The sequence below is a fragment of the Bos grunniens genome, chromosome 5 (genome assembly GCF_055505025.1).
Source record: "Bos grunniens cultivar Pamir isolate PY7600 chromosome 5, Bosgru_T2T1.0, whole genome shotgun sequence".
Classification (NCBI taxonomy): domain Eukaryota; kingdom Metazoa; phylum Chordata; class Mammalia; order Artiodactyla; family Bovidae; genus Bos; species Bos grunniens.
In genome coordinates, this window is record NC_141169.1 from 100,598,649 (window position 1) to 100,625,404 (window position 26,756).

General features: G+C 36.0%; 1 protein-coding gene across 2 annotated transcripts in view; it reads right to left on the bottom strand.

Annotated features, from left to right (window-relative positions):
• LOC147372731 (killer cell lectin-like receptor subfamily B member 1B allele A) overlaps nt 1-26,756 on the bottom strand; it is a 26,959-nt gene continuing 203 nt past the window's right edge. The window contains exons 1-7 of one of the 2 annotated variants that reach the window (XM_086404149.1): nt 15,544-15,723; nt 13,894-13,989; nt 11,231-11,329; nt 10,383-10,454; nt 9,633-9,784; nt 8,602-8,729; nt 1-299 (exon numbers count right to left, since the gene is read on the bottom strand). In XM_086404149.1, the coding sequence (XP_086260275.1) occupies nt 179-299; nt 8,602-8,729; nt 9,633-9,784; nt 10,383-10,454; nt 11,231-11,329; nt 13,894-13,987 (666 nt within the window). In that variant the 5' untranslated portion in view covers nt 13,988-13,989; nt 15,544-15,723 and the 3' untranslated portion in view covers nt 1-178. Of the gene's footprint in view, nt 300-8,601; nt 8,730-9,632; nt 9,785-10,382; nt 10,455-11,230; nt 11,330-13,893; nt 13,990-15,543; nt 15,724-26,756 lie in introns of those variants that run through there. The other variant, XM_086404150.1, reaches the window with a different exon arrangement.

Consider the following 26,756-nt stretch of genomic DNA (forward strand, 5'->3'; position numbering starts at 1 on the left):
TCCAATGTCACTAAAATACTGTTTATTGTATCAATCCTGCTACAAATTATGGATTAAAGTTAAAGAATAACATATAGACTTCAATGTTTAATGACATCTATTTTTAGCTAAACACGTTTTTACATAGTTTAATAGTGAGTTTTCATCTCACTGGAAAATCTCAGGCATTTTATCTAATCTAATATATTGTCTTCTTACAGATACAATAACCACTACTATGGCAATCTTCAGCAATTATTTGGCCGTATTTTATGTGTGCACATTTATTATTAGCATTCTCATGTCCTGGAAGTTGAAGCCTAGAAAAAAAAAAATACTTTCCATTAAGTTCTGAAATTGTTTTATGTTATCAATTGTACTTTTTAAATGCATAATATTTAAAATTGTACTTTTTAAATGCATAATATTATAAAAAAGTAGAAACATCATTTTCCCAGTTCTCTAATAATAAAATAATGAATATTTTGTCATCTGAAATTTAATATTAATTCTAGAATTGGGATATAAATAATGCCTTCAATTCTGACTTGCATCTCTTGACCTCAGATGATTTCAAAGTATCCTCCATCTTCACAGAGGTCTACTATATTTTGTTTATACATTAGTGTTTTGATAAACATTTTATTATACATACAGTAAAAAAAAAAAATTGTCATGAATTGTTAATGACAAGTCATTCTGTCCTGGGAAATTTTACCCCAGAGTAAACATCAGATTCCTCTTTACTAATAAGTCTAGAAAATAGTTTTAAAAGATTAAATATTTGGATATGTCAATGAGAATCAGAGCAATTTATAAACATTTAAAGACATATATCATATAATTCCTGAGAAGGGGCATGCATTTACTAAAAGTACAGCAATTAGAAATGAATACATAATCACTCATAATTTTAAGTAAATCCAAAATTTTAATTTAACACAAATTATGTTAGAAAATCATGTCTGTTAAGAATGGATATATTGGAAGAAATCTTGCATATTTTAGTCATAATATTTTATGGTAGAAATACTATTTTAATTTAGATTTTATGTTATTTACTTTTATATTATTATTATTAATTTTAGGCAAGCTACATGGCACACAGGTTAGTTCCCCAACCAGGGATCAAACCCATATGCCCTGCAGTCTAAGCACAGTCTTAACCACTGGACCACCAGGGAAGTTCTGAAATCACATTTTTAAATTAGATTCATCTAAAAAACAATTTATTTGACATTAATTTACTGTTAAGACCTGGGGTAGGAGAGGAAAGAGGAGGAGGGAGAAGAGATAACTTTATTTTCTTGAAGAACCATACATTTTTCACATGCTTAATTTATCAATTATGGTATTTTCACAACTACGCTATGAAGTGGGTTCTATTATTCATCACATCTTATAGAAAATGCAATAGAAACCAAAACAGAATGTTTGGATAAAAAACTCTGATCCTAATGGCAGAGCCAAGACGTAAATCCAAGACACTTAAGAGCCTGCGCTATCAATTACTTACTATATTTTAAACTGTGGAGCTCAAAACTGGGGACTGAGTATTGGTAGTTCAGTATTTCCCATGGTTTTGCTAAACTGGTTTTTATACAATTGTGTATGTGCACTGCTGCTGCTGCTGCTGAGTCACTTCAGTCGTGTCCGACTCTGTGCAACCCCATAGATGGTGGCCCACCAGGCTCCCCTGTCCCTGGGATTCTCCAGGCAAGAACTCTGGAGTGGGTTGCCATTTCCTTCTCCAATGCATGAAAGTGAAAAGTGAAAGTGAAGTCACTCAGTCGTGTCTGACTCTTCTCGACCCCATGGACTGCAGCCTACCAGCCTCCTCTGTCCATGTGCACTAGTATATATTTTATACCTCGACTTCCAGATACCCTAATAAAAATCATGGGAATTGAGGCCTATAAATCCTTTTTTGAATGTAGGAAGTAGGTTGAATAAATATTAGTCATTCAGTCATGTCTGACTCTTTGTGGCCCCATGGACTGTAGCCTTCTAGGCTACTCTGGCCATGGGATTCTCCAAGCAAGAATACTGGAGTCATTTGCCATTTCCTTCTCCAGGGGACCTTCCAGACCCAGGAACTGAATCCAGGTCTCCTGCATTGCAGGAAGATTCTTTACCATCTGAGCCACCATCCAAGTCAAAGGTTGAATAGAATTCATGAATAAAATCCAAGCTCCACCCAGAACTTCAAAATGTGTCCTTAATTGGAAATAGCTTCTTTGTAGATGCAATTGAGATTAATGTCATGAGGCCATAGACATAGAGAACAGACTTATGGACACGGGGAGACAGGGAGAAAGGAGAGAGTAGGATGTATGGAGAGAGTAACATGGAAACTTACACTACCATATTTAAAATAGATAGCCAGTGGGAATTTGAAGTATGACTCAGGGAACACAAACTGGGGTTCTGTAAATATATAGAGGTATGGGATGGGGAGGGAGATGGAAGGGAGGTTCAAAAGGGAGGGGACATTTGTATACCTATGACTGATTCATGTTGATGTTTGGCAGAAACCAACACAATTCTGTAAAGCAAATCCCCTTCAATTAAAAAATAAATACATCTACATTTAGGTCTTTAATCCATTTTGAGTTTATCTTTGTGTATGGTGTTAGGAAGTGTTCTAATTTCATTCTTTTACATGTAACTACTCATGACATTGTATAGGAGACAGGAATCAAGAACATCCCAAGAGAAAGAAATGCAAAAAAGCAAAATGGCTGTCTGAGGAGGCCTTACAAATAGCTGTGAAAAGAAGAGAAGTGAAAAGCAAAGGGGAAAAGGAAAGATATACCTATTTGAATGCAGAGTTCCAAATAATAGCAAGAAGAGATAAGAAACCTTCTTCAGGGATCAATGCAAAGAAATAGAGGAAAACAATAGAATGGGAAAGACTAGAGATCTCTTCAAGAAAATTAGAGATACCAAGGGTACAAGGGTACATCTTTCCTGCAAAGATGGACTCGATAAAGGATAGAAACGGTAGGGACCTAACAGAAGCAGAAGATATTAAGAAGATGTGACAAGAATACACAGAAGAACTGTAAAAAAAAGACCTTCAACACCCAGATAATCATGATGGTGAGATCACTCATCTAGAGCCAGACATCCTGGAATGTGAAGTCAAATGGGCCTTAGAAAGCATCACTATGAACAAAGCTAGGGGAGGTGATGGAATTCCAGCTGAGCTATTTCAAATCCTGAAAGATGATGCTGTGAAAGTGCTACACTCAATATGCCAGCAAATTTGGAAAACTCAGCAGTGGCCACAGGACTGGAAAAGGTCAGTTTTTATTCCAACCCCAAAGAAAGGCAATGCCAAAGAATGCTCAAACTACCACACAATTGCAATCATCTCACACACTAGTAAAGTAATGCTCAAAATTCTCCAAGCCAGGCTTCAGCAATACATGAACTGTGAACTTCCAGATGTTCAAGCTGGTTTTAGAAAAGGTAGAGGAACCAGAGATCAAATTTCCAACATCCACTGGATCATCGAAAAAGCAAGAGTTCCAGAAAAGCATCTATTTCTGCTTTATTGACTATGCCAAAGCCTTTGACTGTGTTGATCACAATAAACTGTGGAAAATTCTTCAAAAGATGGGAATACGAGACCACCTGACCTGCCTCCTGAGAAAGCTGTATGCAGGTCAGGAAACAACTATTAGTACTGGACATGGAAAAACAGACTGGTTCCAAAGAGGAAAAGTAGTACCTCAAGGCTGTATACTGTCATCCTACTTATTTAACTTATATGCAGAGTACATCATGAGAAATGCTGAGCTTGAGAAAGCACAGCTGGAATCAAGATTGCCAGGAGAAATATCAATAATATCAGATAGGCAGATGACACCATTCTTATGGCAGAAAATGAAGAACTAAAGAGTCTCTTGATGAAAGTGAAAGCGGAGAGTTAAAAAGTTGGCTTCAAGCTCAACATTCAGAAAACTAAGATCATGGCATCCTGTCCCATCACTTCATGGCAAATAGATGGGGAAATAGTGGAAACGGTGGCTGACTTTATATTTCTGGGCTCCAAAATCACTGCAGATGGTGATTGCAGCCATGAAACTAAAAGACGCTTACTCTTTGGAAGGAAAGTTATGACCAACCTACACAGCATATTAAAAAGCAGAGACATCACTTTGCCAACATAGGTCCATCTAATCAATGCTATGGTTTTTCCAGTGGTCATGTATGGATGTGAGAGTTGGACTATAAAGAAAGCTGAGCGCAGAATTGATGCTTTTGAACTGTGGTGTTGGAGAAGACTCTTGAGAGTCCCTTGGACTGCAAGGAGATCCAACCAGTCCATTCTAAAGGAGATCAGTCCTGGGTGTTCATTGGAAGGACTGATGTTGAAGCTGAAAGTCCGATACTTTGGCTACCTGATGTGAAGAGCTGACTCATTGGAAAAGACCCTGATGCTGGGAAAGATTGAGAGCAGGAAGAGAAGGGGACGACAGAGGATGAGATGGTTGGATGGCATCACTGACTCGATGGACATGGGTTTGGGTGGACTCCAGGAGTTGGTGATGGACAGGGAGGCCGGCGTGCTGCGGTTCATGGGGTTGCAAAAAGTCAGACACAACTGAGTGACTGATGCCATGATCTTAGTTTTCTGAATATTGAGCTTTAAGCCAACTTTTTTACTCTCCTCTTTCACTTTCATCCAGAGGCTTTTTAGTTCCTCTTCACTTTCGGTGGTGTCATCTGCATATCTGGGGTTACTGTGTATGGTGTTCAGAAGTGTTATAATTTCATTCTTTTACATGTAGGTATCCAGTTTTCCTAGCATCACTTATTGAAAAGGCCATCTTTGCCCTATTGTATATTCTTGCCTCCTTTGTCAAAACTAAGGTACCCATAGGTGCATGGATTTATTTCTGGGCTTTCTATCTTGTTCCATTGGCCTATGTTCTGTTTTTGTGCCTGTATTATACTGTTTTGATGACTGTAGCTTTGTAGTATAATCTGAAGTCAGGAAGGTTGATTCCTCCAGCTTCATTCTTCTTTCTCAAGACCGCTTTGGCTATTTGGGGTCTTTTGTGTTTCTGTATGAATTGTGAAATTTTTTGTTCTAGTTCTGTGAAAAATACCATTGGTAATTTTATAGAGATCAACAATATTGATTCTTCCTACCCAAGAACATGGAATATATCTCCTGATTTAATTCATCAGTGTCATAATTTTATGTATACAGTTCTTTTGTTTCCTTCAGTTCAGTTCAGTTCAGTTCAGTTGCTCAGTTGTGTCCGACTCTTTGTCAGACATGAACCACAGCATGCCAGGCCTCCCTGTCCATCCTTGGGTAGGTTTATTCCTAGATATTTAATTCTTTTTGTTGCAATGGTGAATGGGATTGATTCCTTAATTTCTTTTTCTGACTTTTATTGTTAGTATATAGGAATACAAGTGATTTCTGTGTATTGATTTTTTATCCTGTGACTTTTCTAAATTCACTGATTAGCTCTAGTAATTTTCTGATAGTATCTTTAGGGCTTTCTATGTATAGTATCATGTCATCTGCAAACTGAGAGCTTTGCTGCTTCTTTTCTGATCTGGATTCCTTTTATTTCTTTTTCTTCTCTGATTGCTATAGCTAGGACTTCCAAAACTAAGTTGAATAATAGTGGTGAGAGTGGACATCCTTGTCTTATTCCTGATCTTAGGGGGAATGCTTACAGTTTTTCACCATTGAGAGTAATGTTTTATGTGAGCTTATCATATATGGTCTTTACTACATTGAGGTAGCTTCCTTCTACACCTATCTTTTGAAGAGTTTTAATCATAAATGGGTGTTGAATTTTGTCAAAGCCTTTTTCTGCATCTATTGAGATTATTGGCCACCTCATGCGAAGAGTTAACTCATTGGAAAAGACTCTGATGCTGGGAGGGATTGGGGGCAGGAGGAAAAGGGGACGACAGAGGATGAGATGGCTGTATGGCATCATCAACTCGATGGACATGGGTTTGGGTGGACTCTGGGAGTTGGTGATGGACAAGGAGACCTGGCGTGCTGTGACTCATGGGGTCAACAAAGAGTCGGACACGCCTGAGTGACTGAACTGAACTGATTGAGATTATTACATGGTTTTTATTTTTCAATTTATCAGTATGGTGTATTACATCGATTAATTTGTGTATATTGAAGAATCCTTGCATCCCTGAAGTAAACCCAACTTGCTCATGGTGTGTGATCTTTTTAATGTGTTGTTGGATTCTGTCTCCTAGAATTTTGTTGGTGATTTTTGCATCTTAAAAATGGATTAAAGAACTAAATGTAAGACCCAAAACTATAAAACTGTTAGAGGAAAACATAGGCAGAACACTCGATGACAAAAATCAAAGCAAAATCCTCTATGACTCACCTTCTAGAATAACGGAAACAAAAACAAAAGTAAACAAGTGGAACCTGATTAAACTTAAAAGATTTGCACAGCAAAAGGAAATTATACACAAGGTGAAAAGATAACCCTGAAAATTGGAGAAAATAATAGCAAATGGAACAATTGACAAATGATTAATTTCCAAAGTATACAAGCAATGCCTATAATTCAATACCAGAAAAACAAACAACCCAATCAAAGAGTGGGGAAAAGACCTAAATAGACGTTTCTCCTAGAAGACATAGAGATGGCTAACAAACACATGAAAAGATGCTCAACATCACTTATTATTAGAGAAATGTAAATCAAAACTACAATGAGATACCACCTCACACTGGTCAGAATGGCCATCATCAAAAAGTCTACAAACAATAAATGTTGGAGAGGGTGTGAAGAAAAGGAAAACTCTTTGCCCTGTTGGTGGGAATGTAAATTCATACAGCCATTATGGAAGGTGGTATAGAGAATGCTTTAAAAACTAGATATAAAACCACTATATGACCCTGCCTTCCCACTCCTAGGCATATACCCTGAGGAAACCAAAATTGAAAAAGACACATGTACCCCGATGTCCACTGCAGCACTATTTACAATAGCTAGAATAAGGAAGCAACTTAGACGTCCATCAACAGATGAATGGATAAAGAAGTAGTGGTACATATACACAATGGTATATTACTCAGCCATAAAGAATTGCATTTGAGTCCATTCTAATGAGGTGGACAAACCTAGAGCCTATTATACAGAGTGTAGTAAGCCAGAAAGAGAAAGATAAATATTTTATACTAACACATATATACAGAATCTGGAAAGATAGTACTGAAGAATTTATTTGCAGGGCAGCAATGGAGAAACAGACATAAAGAACAGATTTATGGACATGGGGAGAGTGGAGGAGAGGGTGGTATGTATGGAAAGAGTAGCATGGAAACTTACATTACCATATGGAAAACAGATAGCCCATGGGAATTTGCTGTATGTCTCAGGGAACTCAAACAGGGTCTCTGTATCAACCTAGAGCGGTGGGATGGGCAGGGTGATGGGAGGGAGCTTCAAGAGGTAGGGGATATATGTATATTTATGGCTGATTCATGTTGAGGTTTGACAGAAAACAGAAAAATTCTGTAAAGCAATTATCCTTCAATTAAAAATAAACAAAATTTAAAAAATTTTAATAAATAAATTGAAAAAAAAAAGACTACTGTCATGATGAAACCATATTGGATTATACCCTAAATCCAATCAGAATATCCTTATGGGAGAGCAACATACACAGAGAGATGCAGAGAAGGTGCAAAGGAAGTTGGAGGTATAGACAGTTGTCTCTTTGTACTCAGGATGTGGGGAGTGGGGAGATTCTTCTAGGATCCCCAAGATAACATAGTCCACAGATGCTCAAATCCCAGGCAGTCCTCTGTGTCTACATGGTTGGTTGAACTTGAGAATTCAGAACCCGCAGATACAGAGGACTGACTTGTCTTTAAATGATGCCAAGGATTGGCAGAATATTTTGTATTTTCATGGAGGTTTACTGTATTTCCTTTATACAGTAATATTTTTATAAACAAGTTCCACAGTATTTACAGAACAAATAAATGTTTTTCATCATCAACAACAGTTAGCTTTCTCTCTGGAAAAGTTTAGCAAGCTCCTTCAGACAAAGGATCTTTCCAGTAAAAAACCAACTCTACCAAGATCTTGATTTCAAACCTCTGTTCCCTCTGCTTGAGAGAATACATTTCTGTTGTGTTAAGCCACCCAGTTCATAGTGATTTTTTTCTGACAGCAAACTATACAAAGTACACTAGGTGAGTCCTGGAGAATTAGAGAGCACATTTTAAGAAAATTTCAATACATGCACATGTCTTGCAGTCAGACAAACTACACTGAAATTAAAATGACAAATCTGAAGCTTACTCACTTTGTAATCTTATGCAAGTTTATTTATTCAATTATCTTTTACTAAAATGCAAAATAATTATACTTCAATAAGCAATTTCAATGAGCTTTGAAAGGAACATATTTAATTTAGTATAGTATTTGGTATGTTACTAAGTATTTTATTCCTTGCTTTCCATCTTTCCTATCTTTTACTTATTGATTTCTTACAGGTGCATCTATTATAAATGCTACCCAGATCCACATTAAATATTTCTATATGGAAGAAAATAATATTGTTCTGTACTGAAATTTTAAAAAGCAAGAGACTTACTTGTCCAGGGTAAGTTTTGTATCATCTAGCCAAACCCAGTTCAGTTGTTTATTGCTGTAGTATAAACTAATTGAAAACTTTTCTTTTTGCAAACCGCATTGCATTTTTGACAATTTTATTATAAAATTCTGCAGAAAGGAAGAGGAAAATAAATCAAAAAGTGGAACTTTTCTTGCAAAAGAGGAATATAATAGTTTAAATATGCATATTTTACTTCTCTTTGGATTCTCTGTTCTTTATATTGAAAGAATCTGGAGGGATTAACCCTAAATTCTTCAGATATAGGCTGGATGCTCAGAGCTAATAACTCATTTATTCACTGAGTAATTTTTTTGGTACATATATCATTCTAGTCATTTTCTTAAGTTATGGGTTGTAAAAGTAAGCATGAAATTTTAAAACTGTAGTTGCTCAAATTAGGCACTGAAAAAATGAATAGTATTCATTGACTTATGTAATAAGTAGTATTGACACATGGTACAAGAACAGAAATACAGGATTGAAGGAGAGAAATAATTAACAGGGAATTTTAACAGATTTTAGTGAACTAAGGACATTTTCCAAGTGGATCGTCTAGTAAGCTAAAATCTTAAAACAAGATGTATTAACTGAGAGATGATAGTTTGGGATAGGAGGTAGAGGAAATAAAATTTGTCACAGGTAAACAGAACAAGGACATAAAAGAGCATAAGCGGACCGTGATCAATGTAAATAACTTCAATGCAGTTGGAGACCATGGCACACTTTCCTTAGAACAGTGTGATGGAGAGTCCCTAACAACAGAAGAAGACAGAGAAATAGGCAGAAATCAGACTACAAGTGATCTTATCTATGTTTTACTTAGACTTTACCCCAAGTGCTAGAGGAAAACCACTCAGGTTTTATTGAAATACACATTCAAAATTACAAATTGCAGAGATTTTGGTGACTACACTATGGAAAGTAATTCAGAAGAATACAAAACCCAAGTGATTGCTGTCATCCTAAAATTTTCTGATACCAAAATTTATAAAACAAAATCTCGTCCTTACCATCTCTTCTTCAGTATTTGACTTAAGAAATTCAGAATGTAAATTGGTGCAATAATGGTGACATTCCTTCCAAGGAACACTGTTTCTTGAAAAATAGTAGCAGTTTTCTCCATACTGATGCCAGTTGTTTGAACAAGTAGGGTATTTCCAAACTATTAAAAATTTAAAATATAACTGAATGATTTCCATCAGTGCAAATTACATCTGTAAGTTGACATAGCAAATCTACTATCTACAAACAAAAACACTTTTTTATATTTACATTACAGGCTGTGTGCACTTAAATTTAGTGTTAAATTTTTCTTAAGTTAATAACTCAATTCATTGAAAACATTTAGATTCATAAGCTGTATACTAGGAAATAATTTTTAATGACAAAATTAGAAATGTGTCAGGAAAACTATTCAGTGTATATGACTGTTAAAATTATCAACATAATATTCTTTCTTTGTTTTCACATGAAAATAAAATATGAATATAATTATCTTTAAAAAGCTGTAAGTTTCAAAAATAAGACAATAAGAAATACATAAATTAAATCATATAGATAAGCCCCAAAATTATGATGCCTTGTGGAAATATTTTATTTAACTTCAGGTTGTCATTTAATAGTGCCATCATCATTTGAGTCTTAATAGATTTGACATATATATATTTACACATATCCAGTTACATGCATTAAACAAAACAGTTAATTGTCTCTTATCTCCTGCAAATAAAATTATGACTCAGGGACTCATCCAAAATTACCTGTTTTATTTACTTCCGTATTGGAGGAGCTATTTCTTGGACATCCTTCTGGTTGAAATGGCTTTTTATTCACTGAAGAGAACTCAGAAAGGTCAGTTTTAAACTCAAAAAGAAAAATATGACACATTTCTATAGGTAAAACATTGTGCTGAATTCAGAGCTACAAAAATGATGAATGAAGCATCATTTACTTCAAAGAACTTAAATGTAATAAAGTCATAATCATGAAAATCAAATTATAGTACATATACAAGTTTACACAGCCATAAATCAAAGAAGAAAGAAATATTGTTCTGATAACAGTATAAGAAAGCTTTTTCTTTTTTTATTTTATTATTATTATTATTATTTACTTTACAATATTGTATTGGTTTTGCCATACATCAACATGCATCTGCCATGTACACGTGTTCCCCATCCTGAACCCCCCTCCCACCTCCCTCCCCATACCATCCCTCTAGGTCATCCCAGTGCACCAGCCCCAAGCTTCCTGTATCCTGCATCGAACCTGGACTGGTGATTCGTTTCTTATATGATATTATACATGTTTTAATGCCATTCTCCCAAATCATCCCCGCCCCCATCCCACAGAGTCCATCACAGAGAAAAAAAATTTTAAAGGTATTTCTGGTAAAGGAAACATGAGAACAAATAGTAAGGCAGTATGTAATATTCTTGATATGCTTAAAAGTGGACAACATTTTTATATGTCTCTAAGAAATTAAGTTTTGTGCAGAGAATATTTACTTTTTTAAAAAATAGAACTGATCAAAATGATGTATTATCTTCAACACATTTCACTAAGTGAATAATGGAAAAGTAAACTTCTATTTCATATTTTGACTTACACTCAATGACCAAGTATCCAACAGACAGAAGAAGCCCCAGGCAAATGATCCACAGAAACACAGCAACATATTTCCGTGAAGAAAGTGGAGTAGGGTGATCTATATAGAGAGAGATGAAGACATCTTGTAACATCAACTCTAAATGTTTATTCAGAGTTCTGCTTCTGTTTAAGGTGCAGTAAACTCTATAGCAATGTAACTCACATCCTAAAAATAGAGAAAAGGAAGGCAATCTACAAAATCATAACATATTGAGGGAATAAGGCAGTTGAATTGATAAAGTGATCAGGTGATCTGAATTCTAAAGAGATAAAGCCCCGACTCTATGGAAAGACAGCACGCAAACTCTACTTCACCTTTGGCAAAGCATAGGAAGAAAAGTGGAAGCCATATTAGAGTATTTCAACAAATCTTCAAGGCTAAAAGCAGACTTCAAGGCAGAGGTATCAGAGATCAAACTGCCAATATCTGTTGTATCATAGAAAAAGCAAAGGTGTTCCAGAAAAACACCTACTTCTGCTTCATTGACTACACTAAAGCCTTTGACTGTATGAATCAAAACGAACTGTAGAAAATTCTTAAAGAGATAGGAATACCAGGTCACCTTCCCAACCTCCTCAGAAACCTGTAAAGCTATGACAAACCTAGACAGTGTATTAAAAAGCAGAGGCATTACTTTGCCGACAAAGGTCCATCTAGTCAAAGCTATAGTTTTTCCAGTAGTCATGTATGGATATGTGAGTTGGACCACAAAGAAAGCTGAAGGACAAAGAATTGATGCTTTCAAATTGTGGTGATAGAGAAGACTTTTGAGAGTCCCTTGGACAGCAAGGCAATCAAACCAATCAATTCTAAAGGAAATCAACACTGAATATTCATTGGAAGGACTGATGATGAAAGCTGAAGTTTCAATTCTTTGGCCACCTGATGTAAACAGCAGACACATTGGAAAAGACCCTGATGCTGGGAAAGACTAAAGGCAGGAGGAGAAGGGTACAACAGAGGATGAGATGGTTGGATGGCATCACCAACTCAATAGACATGAGTTTGAGCAAGCTCCAGAAGGTAGTGAAGCACAGGGAAACCAGAAGAGCTGTAGCCCATGGGGTCGTGAAGGATCAGACACAATTTAGTGACTAAAAAACAACAAGCCCACCCTGTACCCTGCATTGACAGTAGGCAAAAACCATCTGCTTCTAGAGAAGAGACAGAAAACCAGCTTCTTCCCAATATCCTGAAATTGTACAAAGCAGAGGACCTTAGCTGGAGCAGAGAGAAGAAACTTCCTCACACACAAAATCCACCAATACAGGATACACGCCACAAAGGAAGGGACAGAATATCCACCTGTTGTCATCAGAAGAAGAAAAAGTTTGGGTCTTTTCAGCTAAAAATTGATTTCCATCAATTACATACTCTAATCTCTAGAACATTTAACTATCATGTCTCTGTTTATATTTTTATATTGGGTATAAGCATGAAACTTACCTTGTGGAGTTTTTTGGTAATTGATTTCCATCTGTGAAAGAACTTTATAGACAGTGAAAATCTAAGAAGCTTTATTAGGTAAAAATAAACTTAAAGACAGGATGATGGCTCTAAGTTGTTCTGTTTGATCCATGGTAAAATATGAACTGTGGTGAAGTATGTCACTGTATACATACTTATGCACATACATACAATTAATAATATCATTAATAAAGTTTTCCCAAACCAGTAGGTTTTCCCATACAAATCTACTAGTAGCTGCATTGATAAGAAGTACAGACACTGGTAAGATGAATTGTTCATCAGAATTTTAAAAAGAAAACAATTTCTGAATCTATAACAAGCAGAGTGTATTAGGTATTAAGGGGTCTTTAAAAATTTGTTGACAATATATTAAGCAAAATTTAAAAATACTTCTTAATTAACCTCATGGTGAATCTGTATATCATAAACCATATTGTAATAATTAACAATCTAAAAATTTGGAAAGTAATCAATTGAGGTTCCCATTAAAATAATACATCTTAGTCAAAGTATTGAATATCCATTTGATGTAAGACAAAATAGAACTAGGACACTGATACACAGCTCACTTCTAATCATTCTACATATTGATTTAAAACATATGAGGACTGCAAATTAGCAATAGGAAAAGTACAAATGAAAGCAAATTTTAAATGATAGGAAGATATATCATTGAATCCATATAATCATACGCACCAGTAAATTAATAACATTGGCGTTTGTGTATCAAGAAGCACGGCACTTGAAAAAGTACACTTTGAACACACTATGCCAGCAAATACACAAACCAGGAAAACAAGAAAAGTAGTCCCTAATTCACAGCAACTGCGTTAGAATAATGAAATTATCTCTTCATTTTCTCACTTCTCTATTTTCCAAATATCCTACTATATAGTGTTGATATCTTAAATGATAGAAAATGATAAACAGCATATCTCGATCCTCAAACATTTCATTCAGTCTAAAAATGCTGATATTATGTTTACAACATAGTTACAGTGATGACTCTCATGGGGAAAAATATAATCTTCCCTCAAAAGCACTTATTTTCTTTGTTTAGTAAGAAAAAAAACATTTAGATCATGTGTGTGTGCATATAAGCATGATAATGAATAATTCTGCGTATTTTTTAAGTAGAAAACATGAAAGACCTTTTCTCTTGGTAGTTTCAAGTCTTTGTCCCCTCTGTGGCTGAGATGATGGTTGAAATAGCAAATCGGAGTAAGTTACAACTTCTTCACTCATTACTGAAAGGCAGAGATACAAGAAAATGAACAAAAAAATTCATTTTAAATTCATGTAAATTGTGAAATCCATAAGTAAAATTGGTATTGAATAAAATGATATTGGGATTGAATTTGAATAACTAGTGAATTCTAATTGGTTAGAATACAATTACAAATATGAAAATATTTTAAGAATGAAGAAATATTAATTTTTAACTGTTACTTAATGAGTTCGTAGGACTTCTCAAGTGGCTCAGTGGTAAAGAATCCACCTGCCAATGCAGGAGAAGCAGGTCTAATCCCTGGGTCAGGAAGATCCTTTGGAGGATGAAATGGCAACCCACTACAGCATTCATGGGGGAAAATTCCCTGGACAGAGGATCCTGGGGGGCTGTAGTCCATGGGGTCACAAAGAGATGGACACAGCTGAGCGACTGAGCACACACGCAAAGTAGTTGCTATAGTATATTACTTTTGGCCTTTTAAATATTATCTACTCACAATTGCAAATCTGTTAATATCATTTATTTATAAGTAAAAACGCAAAAGATGATCTGATGGCTTTACTGAATTCTTTCGACTGAAATTTATCCTTATAGCTTGGCACTTCCATTCTTTCACAATTTCACCTGTTCCTGCTTTCTTTCTAGTCTTATCTTTCAACTCAATTTATTTTCATTTTCCCCATAATTCCACTGACACATTTGTTCTTTCTCAACATACCACAAGCACTTCTCCAATTTCAGTGTTTTGCTCAAATTCTTCCTTCTCAAGTACATTTTCCTCCTCTATTTGCTCATAATGAATCTGTAGATCAAATTCTACCACCTTTAATAAAATTTCCAGATCCTCCAATAACAATTAATCTCTTTTTCCAATTTTTCTCATTATTTTTCGTTTATCACCATCCAATTAGTTATCTCCTTTTACCTTATCTTATCTTTCATTAACGTGTCCCCAATGTATTGTGAATTTCTTAATACATCTTATTAACCTTTGTTATTGCTTTAATTGTTCATTAGCTTTCTATATGAAGTATAAAAAGTAACAGTTTGTGTATTAAACATTAATCTGAAATAATTTGAAAAATACTTTTCATGATTAAACATTTTAGAAAATTTGATAGGAATCATTGTGAAAAATTTTTATGCTATTACTAAAGGATAATATATCCAATTTATGCATAGTTTAATTATGTCTAATTATGCTTTACCCTTTTGGAATTTTATATTTCCTCATTTATTTTCTTTAAACCTCAAATTTATTCCAGTTAATAATGTCAAGGTATCATAAAATGTCAAATTAAATAGTATCAGTGATAATAATACTTTTATTTCCTTTTCTCCCAAGTGATATTTATAGAGATATATAAATGTATATATATATATATGATTGAAAATTATATATAATCATATAAAATTATATTATTATTTTTAAAACATATCTACATTTGTACATTTAAAACATATACGTTTGTCTTTGCATCTATAACTTCAGTTTATTTGATCCAAATTCACTCAAAATTCCAAAAATACATGTTGAGAAACAATAGAAATCTGGGAAATTAACAAATACCTGATTTTTAGAAGACAGCGTCTGAACTTGAGTGTGTGTCTATATCCTCGGAAGAAGCAATCTTATCTTTTATCACAGCAGTTTGAATTTAAGAATTTTGATCATCAAGAGCCCAGAAAGTAAGCCAAGAAAAGAAATACACAGGCTAATAATGCCTTTGCCTGTCATATGAGAGACTCTGACAGGTGAGAGCAGAATTCAAGAATAAGAGTGCTCTGGATGTAGCCACACAGGAAACTGTTTTACTGCTGCTCAGTTTAGCTCTGTATCATCTCTAGATTGGGCATGTCATCAATCTTACCTTAAATTACACAAGATACCTAACATATTTTCACTAAAGACCAGTTTTACTCAACCCATGCTTTGTCACAGACATACTTGAATACATCATTTATTGTTTTTTTTTTTAAAGGTAGCTTCAAGTGCTTTTAATTATTTCCAGTGGACTTTATTACATTTTACATTCATTTTATATTTACATTTTACATGCTATTTTGGAACTATTATTTATAGACACTTGTGATGTCTCTTTATCAACTCTTTCTGTTCTAAGGTAAGTACTATTTTTCATCATTAGATGGTGCATGCAAATTTTCACAGTTCTCAGCATTTATTATTAGTGGGTAATTAATTCCCAAATAATTTAAATCTGCTATAGTCACTAAAAAACAAAACTACAAATACTAATCAATGAATTATTCACATTTAAATAAAATTCATTTTCCCAAAATAATTTAACTCTTGGTGGAATAGAAAACACTTAAAACATTTTGACAATTCTAGCATTATTTTAGCTTCAATTCAGTTCAGTCACTAAGTCGTGTCCAACTCTTTGTGACCCCATGAATAGCAGCACGCCAGGCCTCCCTGTCCATCACCAACTCCCAGAGTTCATTCAAACTCACGTCCGTCGAGTCAATGATGCCATCCAGCCATCTCATCCTCTGTCGTCCCCTTCTCCTCCTGCCCCCAATCCTTCCCAGCACCAGAGTCTTTTCCAATGAGTCAACTCTTCACATGAAGTGGCCAAAGCACTGGACTTTCAGCTTTAGCATCATTCCTTCCAAAGAAATCCCAGGGCTGATCTCCTTCAGAATGGACTGGTTGGATCTTCTTGCAATCCAAGGGACTCTCAAGAGTCTTCTCCAACACCACAGTTCCAAAGCATCAATTCTTCGGCGCTCAGCCTTCTTCACAGTCCAACTCTCACATCCATACATGACCACTGGAAAAACCATAGCCTTGACTAGATGTACCTTTGTTGGCAAAGTAATATCTTTGCTTTTCAATATGCTATCTAGATTGGCCATAGCTTTCCTTCCAAGGAGTAAGCGTCTTTTAATTTCATGGCTGCAGTCACCATCTGCAGTGATTTTGGAGCCCCCAAAAAACAAAGACTGACACTGTTTCCACTGTTTGCCCATCTATTTCCCATGAAGTGATGGGACCAGATGCCATGATCTTAGTTTTCTGAATGTTGAGCTTTAAGCCAACTTTTTCACTCTCCACTTTCACTTTCATCATGAGGCTTTTTAGTTCCTCTTCACTTTCTGCCATAAGGGTGGTGTCATCTGCATATCTGAGGTTATTGATATTTCTCCCAGCAATCTTGTATATTGTTACCCTGCTTATTTAACTTATATGCAGAGTACATCATGAGAAACGCTGCTCTGGAAGAAGCACAGCTGGAATCAGATCAGTCCTGGGTGTTCTTTGGAAGGAGTGATGCTAAAGCTGAAACTCCAGTACTTTGGCCACCTCATGCAAAGAAGTGACTCATTGGAAAACACTCTGATGCTGGGAGGGATTGGGGGCAGGAGGAGAAGGGGACGACAGAGGATGAGATGGCTGGATGGCATCACCAACGCGATGGACATGAGTCTGAGTGAACTCCGGGAGTTGGTGATGGACAGGGAGGCCCGGCGTGCTGCAATTCATGGGGTCGCAAAGAGTTGGACACGACTGAGTGACTGAACTGAACTGAAAGAACTAACAGTTACATCTGTATTCAATCTACTTTCTGGACAAGCACAGAAGCCAGAGTCTAAGGGTAGAATATAAAACATAATTAATGTTTGAATTTTCAACATTTTTTACTAGTATTTATTCAATCAAAAAACATCCTTTTTTTTTTTTTCATTTCTATGAGCAAACAAGCTGGAATCAAAATTGCTGTGGGAAATATCAATAACTTCAGATATCCAGACGACACCACCATTATGTCAGAAAGTGAAGAGGAACTAAAAAGACTCTTGGTGAAAGTGAAGGAGGAGAGTGAAAAAGTTGCCTTAAAGTTCAACATTCATATAACTAAGATCATGGCATCTGGTCCCATCACTTCATGGGAAATAGATGGGGAAACAGTGGAAACAGTGTCAGACTTTATTTTTTGGGGCTCCAAAATCACTGCAGATGGTGACTGCAGCCATGAAATTAAAAGACGCTCACTCCAGAAGAAAAGCTATGACCAAGCTAGACAGCATACTAAAAAGTGGAGACATTACTTTGCCAACAAAGATCCGTCTAGTCAAGGCTATAGTTATTCCAGTAGTCATGTATGGATGTGAGAGTTGGACTGTGAAGAAAGCTGAGCACTGAAGAATTGATGCTTTTGAATTGTGGTGTTGGAGAAGACTCTTGAGAGTCCCTTGGACAGCAAAGAGATCTAACAGGTCCATCCAAAAAGAAATCAGTCTTGAATATCCATTGGAAAGACTGATGCTAAAGCTGAAACTCCAGTACTTTGGCGACCTGATGTGAAGAATTGACTCAGTGGAAAAGACCCTGATGCTGGGAAGGATTGGGGGCAGGAGAAGAAGGGGACAACAGAGGATGAGATGGCTGGATGGCATCACCGACTTGATGGACATGGGTTTGGGTGGACTCCGGGAGTTGGTGATGGACAGGGAGGCCTGGCGTGCTGTGATTCATGGGGTTGCAAAGAGTCAGACATGACTGAGCGACTGAACTGAACTAAACTGATGAGTCAAAATTAATTAAGAAACTACTATATTCACTGAAGTGTGAAGTGCACAGGGATATGACTAAATAAGTCAGAAATAATCCTTTACACCATATTATAAAGGGTTATTTATTAATTACAATTAATTACAATAATTTATTAATTACAAGTTGTTCAATAAGTTTAACAATAAGTTATTCTTATTATGTTATTATAACTAATATTACCAATAACTTATTAATAGCATTTTCACATTTACTGGGCCAGGAAAGAACCTTGTATATTGACTAAATTTTTTAGCCAAAAGTAAATTGGGGAAAAAAAGTATTTGCACCTTAATTAGGTAGTTTAGTTGTGGAATTTCGATAGATGTTCAGGAAGTGTTTTTATTTTTCTCCAAAGGTTGCTAAACTTAAAAAATATTAGCTGAAAATCTGGTTACATGCTATCCTAGCGATAATGTCTTATTTACTTTTCTCTCATTAATACTCACAAATCACAGTTTATGGTAATAATTCAAATGTTGCCACATGCACAACACTGAAATCGTGGAAGTGAGTCGTGAAAGAAAGGCTACATGATCACAGAAAAGTGATAAAAAGTTTTAGGAATCACTCAAAAAAGAAGGAATTCATGTTGGCAATTGGATTTTGAGATGGATACAGGATAAGAAGGAGTTAGAAATGCTTCAATTTTGAATTATTTCCTGAGTCATGTAGTTAACAGCAGGAGCAAAGGAGCAAAGGAAAAGAGAAACACAGCAAGGGCTCTGAGTAATCCCAGGCAGGTAATCAGAATTCACTGTGATTTGTTTGTAATCTGTTATGTAATCATATGTACTCAGAGAGGAAACAAGCTTGCATATCAAGCTCATATTTCCATTATTCATTAACACAGAGATGTTAAACATTTACTATCATCCTTACATCAGTGAACATTGGAATTGGACCACCCTACAATGGAGAAAGGGAGACTCTTACTGTTGCATTCTCTCATACTCCTGAATGGGGAAATACTGAAATCCTCTATTTTCAGATTAAACCAGCCACTGGGATTGGTTCACAATATTTACAGATATTAGAACCTGAAAGATTATGGTGGTTTCTGGAGAGAATTTACCTGAAAACTGTGTTTAGAAAAATGTTGTAAGAAGGCATTAGATATTTATGAGATTAGGTTCAGGTTTCAGGAAGTACATGAAATGTTTAAAATGTTATGTATTGGCAAAATAAAACATTTATAGTGAAAATACTTCTGAAAAGCTTGGAGTCTCATAAAAACTTCATTAGAAATGCTTAATCATTTTAAAACAAGATTCACACCAAAATTCAATACAAGGTGCAAGACTTCTAAAGTCTTGGAAATAAGCCTTAATGGAGAAGGCTGAAAAAATGCAGAGGAAGCAATGGAGAGAAGAGTCAAGGGAGCTCAGTTCAATTCAGTTCAGTTCAGTTCAGTTGCTCAGTCATGTCTAACTCTTTGTTGGACCCCATGGACTGCAGCACACCAGGCCTCCCTGTCCATCACCAACTCCAGGAGATCACTCAAACTCACGTCCATTGAGTCGGTGATGCCATCCAACCATCTCATCCTCTGTTGTCCCCTTCTTCTCCTGCCTTCAATCTTTCCCAGCATCAGGGTCTTTTCCAATGTGTCAGTTCTTTGCATCAGGTGGCCAAAGTATTGGAGGTTCAGCTTCAGCATCCAGTCCTTCCAATGAATATTCAGGACTTATTTCCTTTAGGATGGGCTGGTTGGATCTTCTTGCAATCCAAGGGGCGCTCAAGAGTCTTCTCCAACACCACAATTCAAAAGCATCAATTCTTTGGCCCTCAGCTTTCCTTATAGTCCAACTCTCACATCCATACATGACTACTGGAAAAACCATAGCCTTGACTAGACAGAACTTTGTTTGCAAAGTAATGTCTCTGTTTTTTAATATGCTATCTAGGTTAGTCATAGCTTTTCTTCCAAGGAGCAAGCATCTTTTAATTTTATGGCTGCAGTCACCATCTGCAGTGATTTTGGAACCCAAAAAATGTCTCCCACTGTTTCCATTGTTACCCCATCTATTTGCCATAAAGTGATAGGACCAGATTGCCATGATCTTAGTTTTCTGAATGTTTAGTTTTAAGCCAGCTTTTTCACTCTTTGACTTTCATCAAGAGGCTCTTTAGTTCTTCACTTTAGTTCTTCACAGAAGACACATAAGTGGGGTGTCTTCTGCATATCTGAGGTTATTGATATTTCTCCTGGAAATCTTGATTGCAGCTTGTGCTTCATCCATTCCAGCATTTCTCATGATGTATTCTGCATATAAGTTAAATAAGCAGGGTGGCAATATACAGCCTTGACATACTCCTTTCCCGATTTCAAACTAGTCTGTTGTTCCATGTCTGGTTCTAACTGTTGCTTCTTGACCCGCATACAGATTTCTCAGGAGGCAGGTCAGTGGTCTGGTATTCCCATCTCTTTAACAATTTTCCATCGTTTGTTGTGATCCACAAAGTCAAGGGAGGGAGATCTTAAAAGTGGGAACTATCAAGGGAGGATTCAAAAGGATCCTTGTAGTAAATATTTAAATGTATCTCTTAGCCTTTAGGTCATGTATTTGATATGTAGTCGTTTGTGCAACAAAACATTGGAAAAGGAAGATGTTCTTTTCAAGCCCCTAACTCCATGATTTTTAAGTGGAGTACTTTATTCTTCAGTGAGATTATTCTTACATTTTCTTCTCTATCTCTGTTAGCACCTCTCTCCCACTTCTGGAAGATAGCAACATGGCAAAGGAGCCTAGAAAATCCAGAGCAAGAAAACAGCTGTGTGCGTAGTTGCTCATCGCTCAGTCGTGTTCAACTCTTTGCGACCCCATGGACTGTCACCCACCAGGTACCTCTGTCCATGGAATGTTTCAGGCAAGAATACTGGAGGGGTTTGCCATTTCCTCCTCCAGCGGATCTTAACTGAGCATCAACTATGTTCTCACTTCTGTTTTGTATGCTTACTTTTCAGGTGTTTTTTTTTTAATTTCTCAGCAAATCCACAGGTAGATAGTCCCACTGTGTACATTAAAAATTGAGGCTCTGATAATAAAATTATTTGCTTGAAACATCAAATATAGTCAGAATTTGACTGAGAATTCAAATTAAACTTTGTCTAAGCCTCTAGAGACTTTAAACCTCCATTAGTTTATCACTGTCACTAACAAAATCCTTTTTGGAAAGTTATCTTTCTCTTAATGTAGTTGAAGGTTGTACTCTTGAGTAATTCTAGCTGCACATATATCTAATTTTAATCTTTTACAAATGCCTACCTAGTTTTCCAAATAATAGTATCTATTTAAAAGTCTATGATTTGAGGACACCACCTTTATTGTAATCTAAATTTCTATATGTATTGATAAATTGACACTATTTCTGGCCTTTCTGTTCTATTTCTTTGGTCTGCCTATTTGTGTGTCATTACCAAGGACACTGTTTTACCTGGAGGCTTTTGAGGTATGTTTTAATAATTAGTAGGTTTAGTACTTCCTCATAACTATACTTTTACAGTCATATTGACTGTATATTATGTGCTAAGTTTCCCATATGAACTTCAGTGTCAACTTGGTCCATCTGTCATTGGATTTTTATTGGTATCACTTCAAATTTATAAATTAACTTAATAAAAGGTCTTAACCTAAACCAGAAAATAGCTTTATATTTTTGAAGCCTATTTTTTTGTGTTTCAGGAAATTTTTACACTTTTTTCATTAGATTTCTACAAGTAAAATTCTAACTTTAGAATACACAGACACACATACACACACATAAGTGTGTATATGTATTTTATCGAGTTAAGGAAGTATCTATACCTTTTTACTTTTTTCAAGAGTTCTATATATTCAATTTTTGCAGATGTTTCAGGTACATTTAGAAAGAAGGTATATTTTATATTATCAGTGTATAGTGGTCAGTTTGTGTCCAGAATATCTACCACATTGACTATATCATTTACATCATCTGTAATATAGCTTATTTTTTGTCCAAACTTTCTGTTTTATATTCAGAGTGACCTGTTAAGTCACTTTTTGTGAACACATTACTATGTATTTCTTCTTTCATTTCCTAGAATTTTTATATTATATACTCACTGTTATTTCCTAGATGAATTCAGTATTATTTAATCTTCACGGTAGCATTTGGCTTTTATCATTATAAAATGTCTTTCTTTGTCATTTAATTCTCATAGGTACATAGTATCAGAATTTCATCCATTGCTTTTTTTCGCTTCCTTTTACCTTATAAATCTTAATTCATCTCTTAGCTTTTAGCTCTCTATTGCTTTCCTGAGCATCATTAACTTCTGCTTTATTTCAATATTTGTGTGTGTGTGCATTTCTTTTCATGACTGTATGAAAATATCTAATTTAATTTGTGGGACATATATAGTCTTCTTTAGCCTTATGGTTGTTTCCTTTTTTTAGGTGGATGACTTTTTGTAGGTAAAAATATTATATTTCACATTCTTGATTTTTTAAAGTGGCCTATATAGATGAAATCTGTTTTTTCTACTCCTATTTATCTAATAGAACTTCCCAAGTGGCAGCAGTGGTAAAGAATCTGCCTGCCAATACAGGAGACTCAAGAGATGCAGGCTGGATCCCTGAATTGGGAAGATCCCCTGGAATAGTGAATTGGCTACCCGCCTCAGTATTCTTGCCTAGAAAATTTCATGGACTGAGGAGTCTGGAGGGCTACTGTTCTTAGGCTTGCAAAGAGTAGGGCAATGCTGAGAGACTGAGCACAAGTGCATTTACTTAATGGTTAAGGTTCCTAGTTAGAGAGCTCCCTCTTCTGTCAGTTCTGCCCTATTCTTGACAGTTTCCTTCCTGGATGGTATATTGCGATAGAAGTAGGGAGGCCAAAGGGATGTCTTTCTTGTCTTTCATTTCCTCAGTAGTCTTAAATCCTCCAAATTAAATCTTTGCTTTTGTACTCACAGCTCTATGAGATATCACCCTATGTGTATTACCTGTTTCTCAGGTAATAGGAAAAAAAAATACTAAGGAAAAAAAATGCTTTCCCAAGTTTCTCACTTCTTGTCTTCCATTTCAAACCTTTTTCCAGTTTTATAAACTACCGAGTCTCAACCTTTGTTAAGTATTTTGGAACTTACTGTTGCAGGTTTATCTTTATAGATTCATTGTGTCTACACTTAAGCTATGTTCTCTATTTTCACTTTCTCATAGACAATTTTAAGGACTAATTTCCCTAACCAGCACCATAAGCATTCAGTGGTAGACTGGAGCAAGAACTCCTTAATATTGCTGTATTTCTACCTAGAGATAATTTGTTGGTTGTGGTGCTCCGTCTATGAAGATGATGAAAGAACATGGATCTTTTATCATTTTATTTGTTTCCTTTATTGCTTTTACAAATGAGAGGGAAGTTCGAGGGATATTTGGAATCAAGCAACCATCTTTGCTATATAAAACTGAGGATTTGGTAGTATTTACTACAGTACTCTTTCTTTCAGATCTTTACTTCAAATTTATTCCACACTCATAACCTCTAAAAGCCTGTATGGAAGATTCATGAGTTCGCAGTGAATGAGCATCTAACATGATAACCTGAGGCAGCTATGTTCTCCATGTATGCATTTGCTTTCTTATAGCCTCACTGTGTTCTCACTGTGTTATTATTTATTGTTTTAACAAACAAAAGGAGCTTTTAATGGCTGGAAAAAATGCAAGTCTAACCATTTTATTGTGCTCAATAAAGTAAAAACATACAGAGGAAGATTGTCACATTGGATTTTATAATGCAGGTTTTATAATAGGTAGTACAGACTGATATTAATAAGATACAACTGATTTTATACAGCAAAATTTGTAAGTACATTTACAACTGGTAAGATACAACCAGGAAAAGGATAAAGCGAAGTGCAGAGTAGCACTGATGTCCATATAGTCTTCTTTTACACATTTTGACAGGGGTTGGTGAACATTTGTCCAATCATTTGTCTTTGAAAATAAAGTGCTTTTGTAATGCAGTCAAACTATTAATTTATGTATTCTTTTGCACTACAAATCACAGAGTTGAGAAGTTTCAACAGAGACTAACTTACAATGTTGAAAATATTTACTATCCAGTTCTTTAGGGAAAGTTTTCCAACCCCTACACTAGGATAAAAGATGTTTCAAAAGTTCCAAAATTATGGAAATGAAAAAGTTGGTTTAAATGTTCCAAAGATTTCCAGGTTTAGATAATTGAAACAAATTGAAGGCTCCAATGAGAATACTCATGTAAAGCTTTTAATAAAGGCAGTGAATATAAGACAACAGGAGAAAGATAATTCAAAGAAACATCCAGAAACAAGCTACCCAATGTTCTTATTTGTCTGAAGATATGATTCATCATCTCTCTGGATGAAACTGCTAGTATTTATGCTGATGGATGTGTGTGGAAACTTGGTTACAGGACAGCTCAGGCAGAAGTTTTCTGCTGAGACTGTTCACATGGTGAAGATTAAATATCTAACTCATTACTTCAAGCTTGCTAAGCTGCTAAGTCGCTTCAGTCGTGTCCAACTCTGTGCGACCCCAGAGACGGCAGCCCACCAGGCTCCCCCATCCCTGGGATCCTCCAGGCAAGAACACTGGAGTGGGTTGCCATTTCCTTCTCCAATGCATGAAAGTGAAAAGTGAAAGTGAAGTCGCTCAGTTGTGTCCGACTCTTAGTGACCCCATGGACTGTAGCCTACCCGGCTCCTCCGTCCATGGGATTTTCCAGGCAAGAGTACTGGAGTGGGGTGATGTTGCCTTCTCTGTACTTCAAGCTTACGTTATCAATAAACAAATTGGTCATACATTCTACTCAGGAATTCTGAGCTTTAAAAAATTCATCATTAGTCATGAGTTAATTAGTTACTTGGTTGGTTAACTAATTGCCCTTATCATGGCCAACAGCCAGTAAACAATTCTCAAGTCTTTCTGGAGGTAAGCAAAGAGTCCAGCTGTAAAATAACTGTATTTCATTAAGCAGATTTAGGTGTCACTTCCATGGCAGCTCAGTGGTAAAGAATTGATCTGCCAATGTAAGAGATGTGGGTTCAATACCTACGTTGGGAAGATCCCTTGGAGAAGGAAATGGCAACCCACTCCAGTATTCTTACCTGGGAAATCCCATGGACAAAGGAGCCTGACTGGCTACAGTCTATGGGGTTGAAAAAGAGTCAGATGATTTAGGGACTCAACAACAACAATAGAAAAACTTAGAGGTAATATATTGCAATTGAAAAGATTACTTATCATGACACATTTGAACTAAATTCTTAGTTATGAGGAATCAAAGGGCAGTATATAAATTCAATAAACAATGGAGTAGCAGTTACAGCATAGTTTTGGGGGATAAATTGTTGTGGTAACAGAGCTCTAAAATAACCCTCAGAGTATTCACTCCCTGGTGTGCACCTATATAATCCCTTCCAACTAAATTACAGGGGGGATTTGTGAATATGATGGGATGCTGCTGTAATTAGATTCCATTAAATGGCCAAAATAAAGCTGTTTTTCAGATGTAATTAAAGTTCCAAATTAGTCAACTCTCAGGTAACCAAAAGACAGATTATTATGGGGAGACCTGACCTCATAAGGGAAACAATTAAAAGAGTGCTGTGCTTAGTCACTTAGTCATGTCCAACTCTTTGCGACTCCATGGGCTGTAGCCCACCAGGCGTCTCTGTCTGTGGGGATTCCCCAGGCAAGAATACTGGAGTGGGTTGCCATGCCCTCCTACAGGGGATCTTCCCAACCCAGGGATCCAACCCAGGTATCCCGCATTGCAGGCAGATTCTTTACCATCTGAGCCTCCAGGGAAGCCCAAAAGAGACATAGACATGATAAAGAGAGGAGTCAGGGGTGCTATTCCTTGTCCTGAAGAAGAAAGTAACCCTGGTGTGACTATCTATGCAGAAAGGAGTCCTTTGTAAGCTATGGGTATTAGTCTTACAAACATATAGAACAAATTTTTTTCAAAAGCTTGACTGAGCTTGAAAGAGGACTCTTGAGTTTTAGGTGAAAATACCACCTGGCCAAGAACTTGGTTTCAATCTAGTGAGACCCTGAACAAAGACTATAGTTAAGCTGTGTCCAGTTCCAGATCCACAGATAGTGAGAGATAATAAACATGTGTGGTTTTAGGTTTCTAAATATAATTTGTTAGCCATCAATACATAACCCATATTGCATGCATTCAGGGTAATGAGTAAC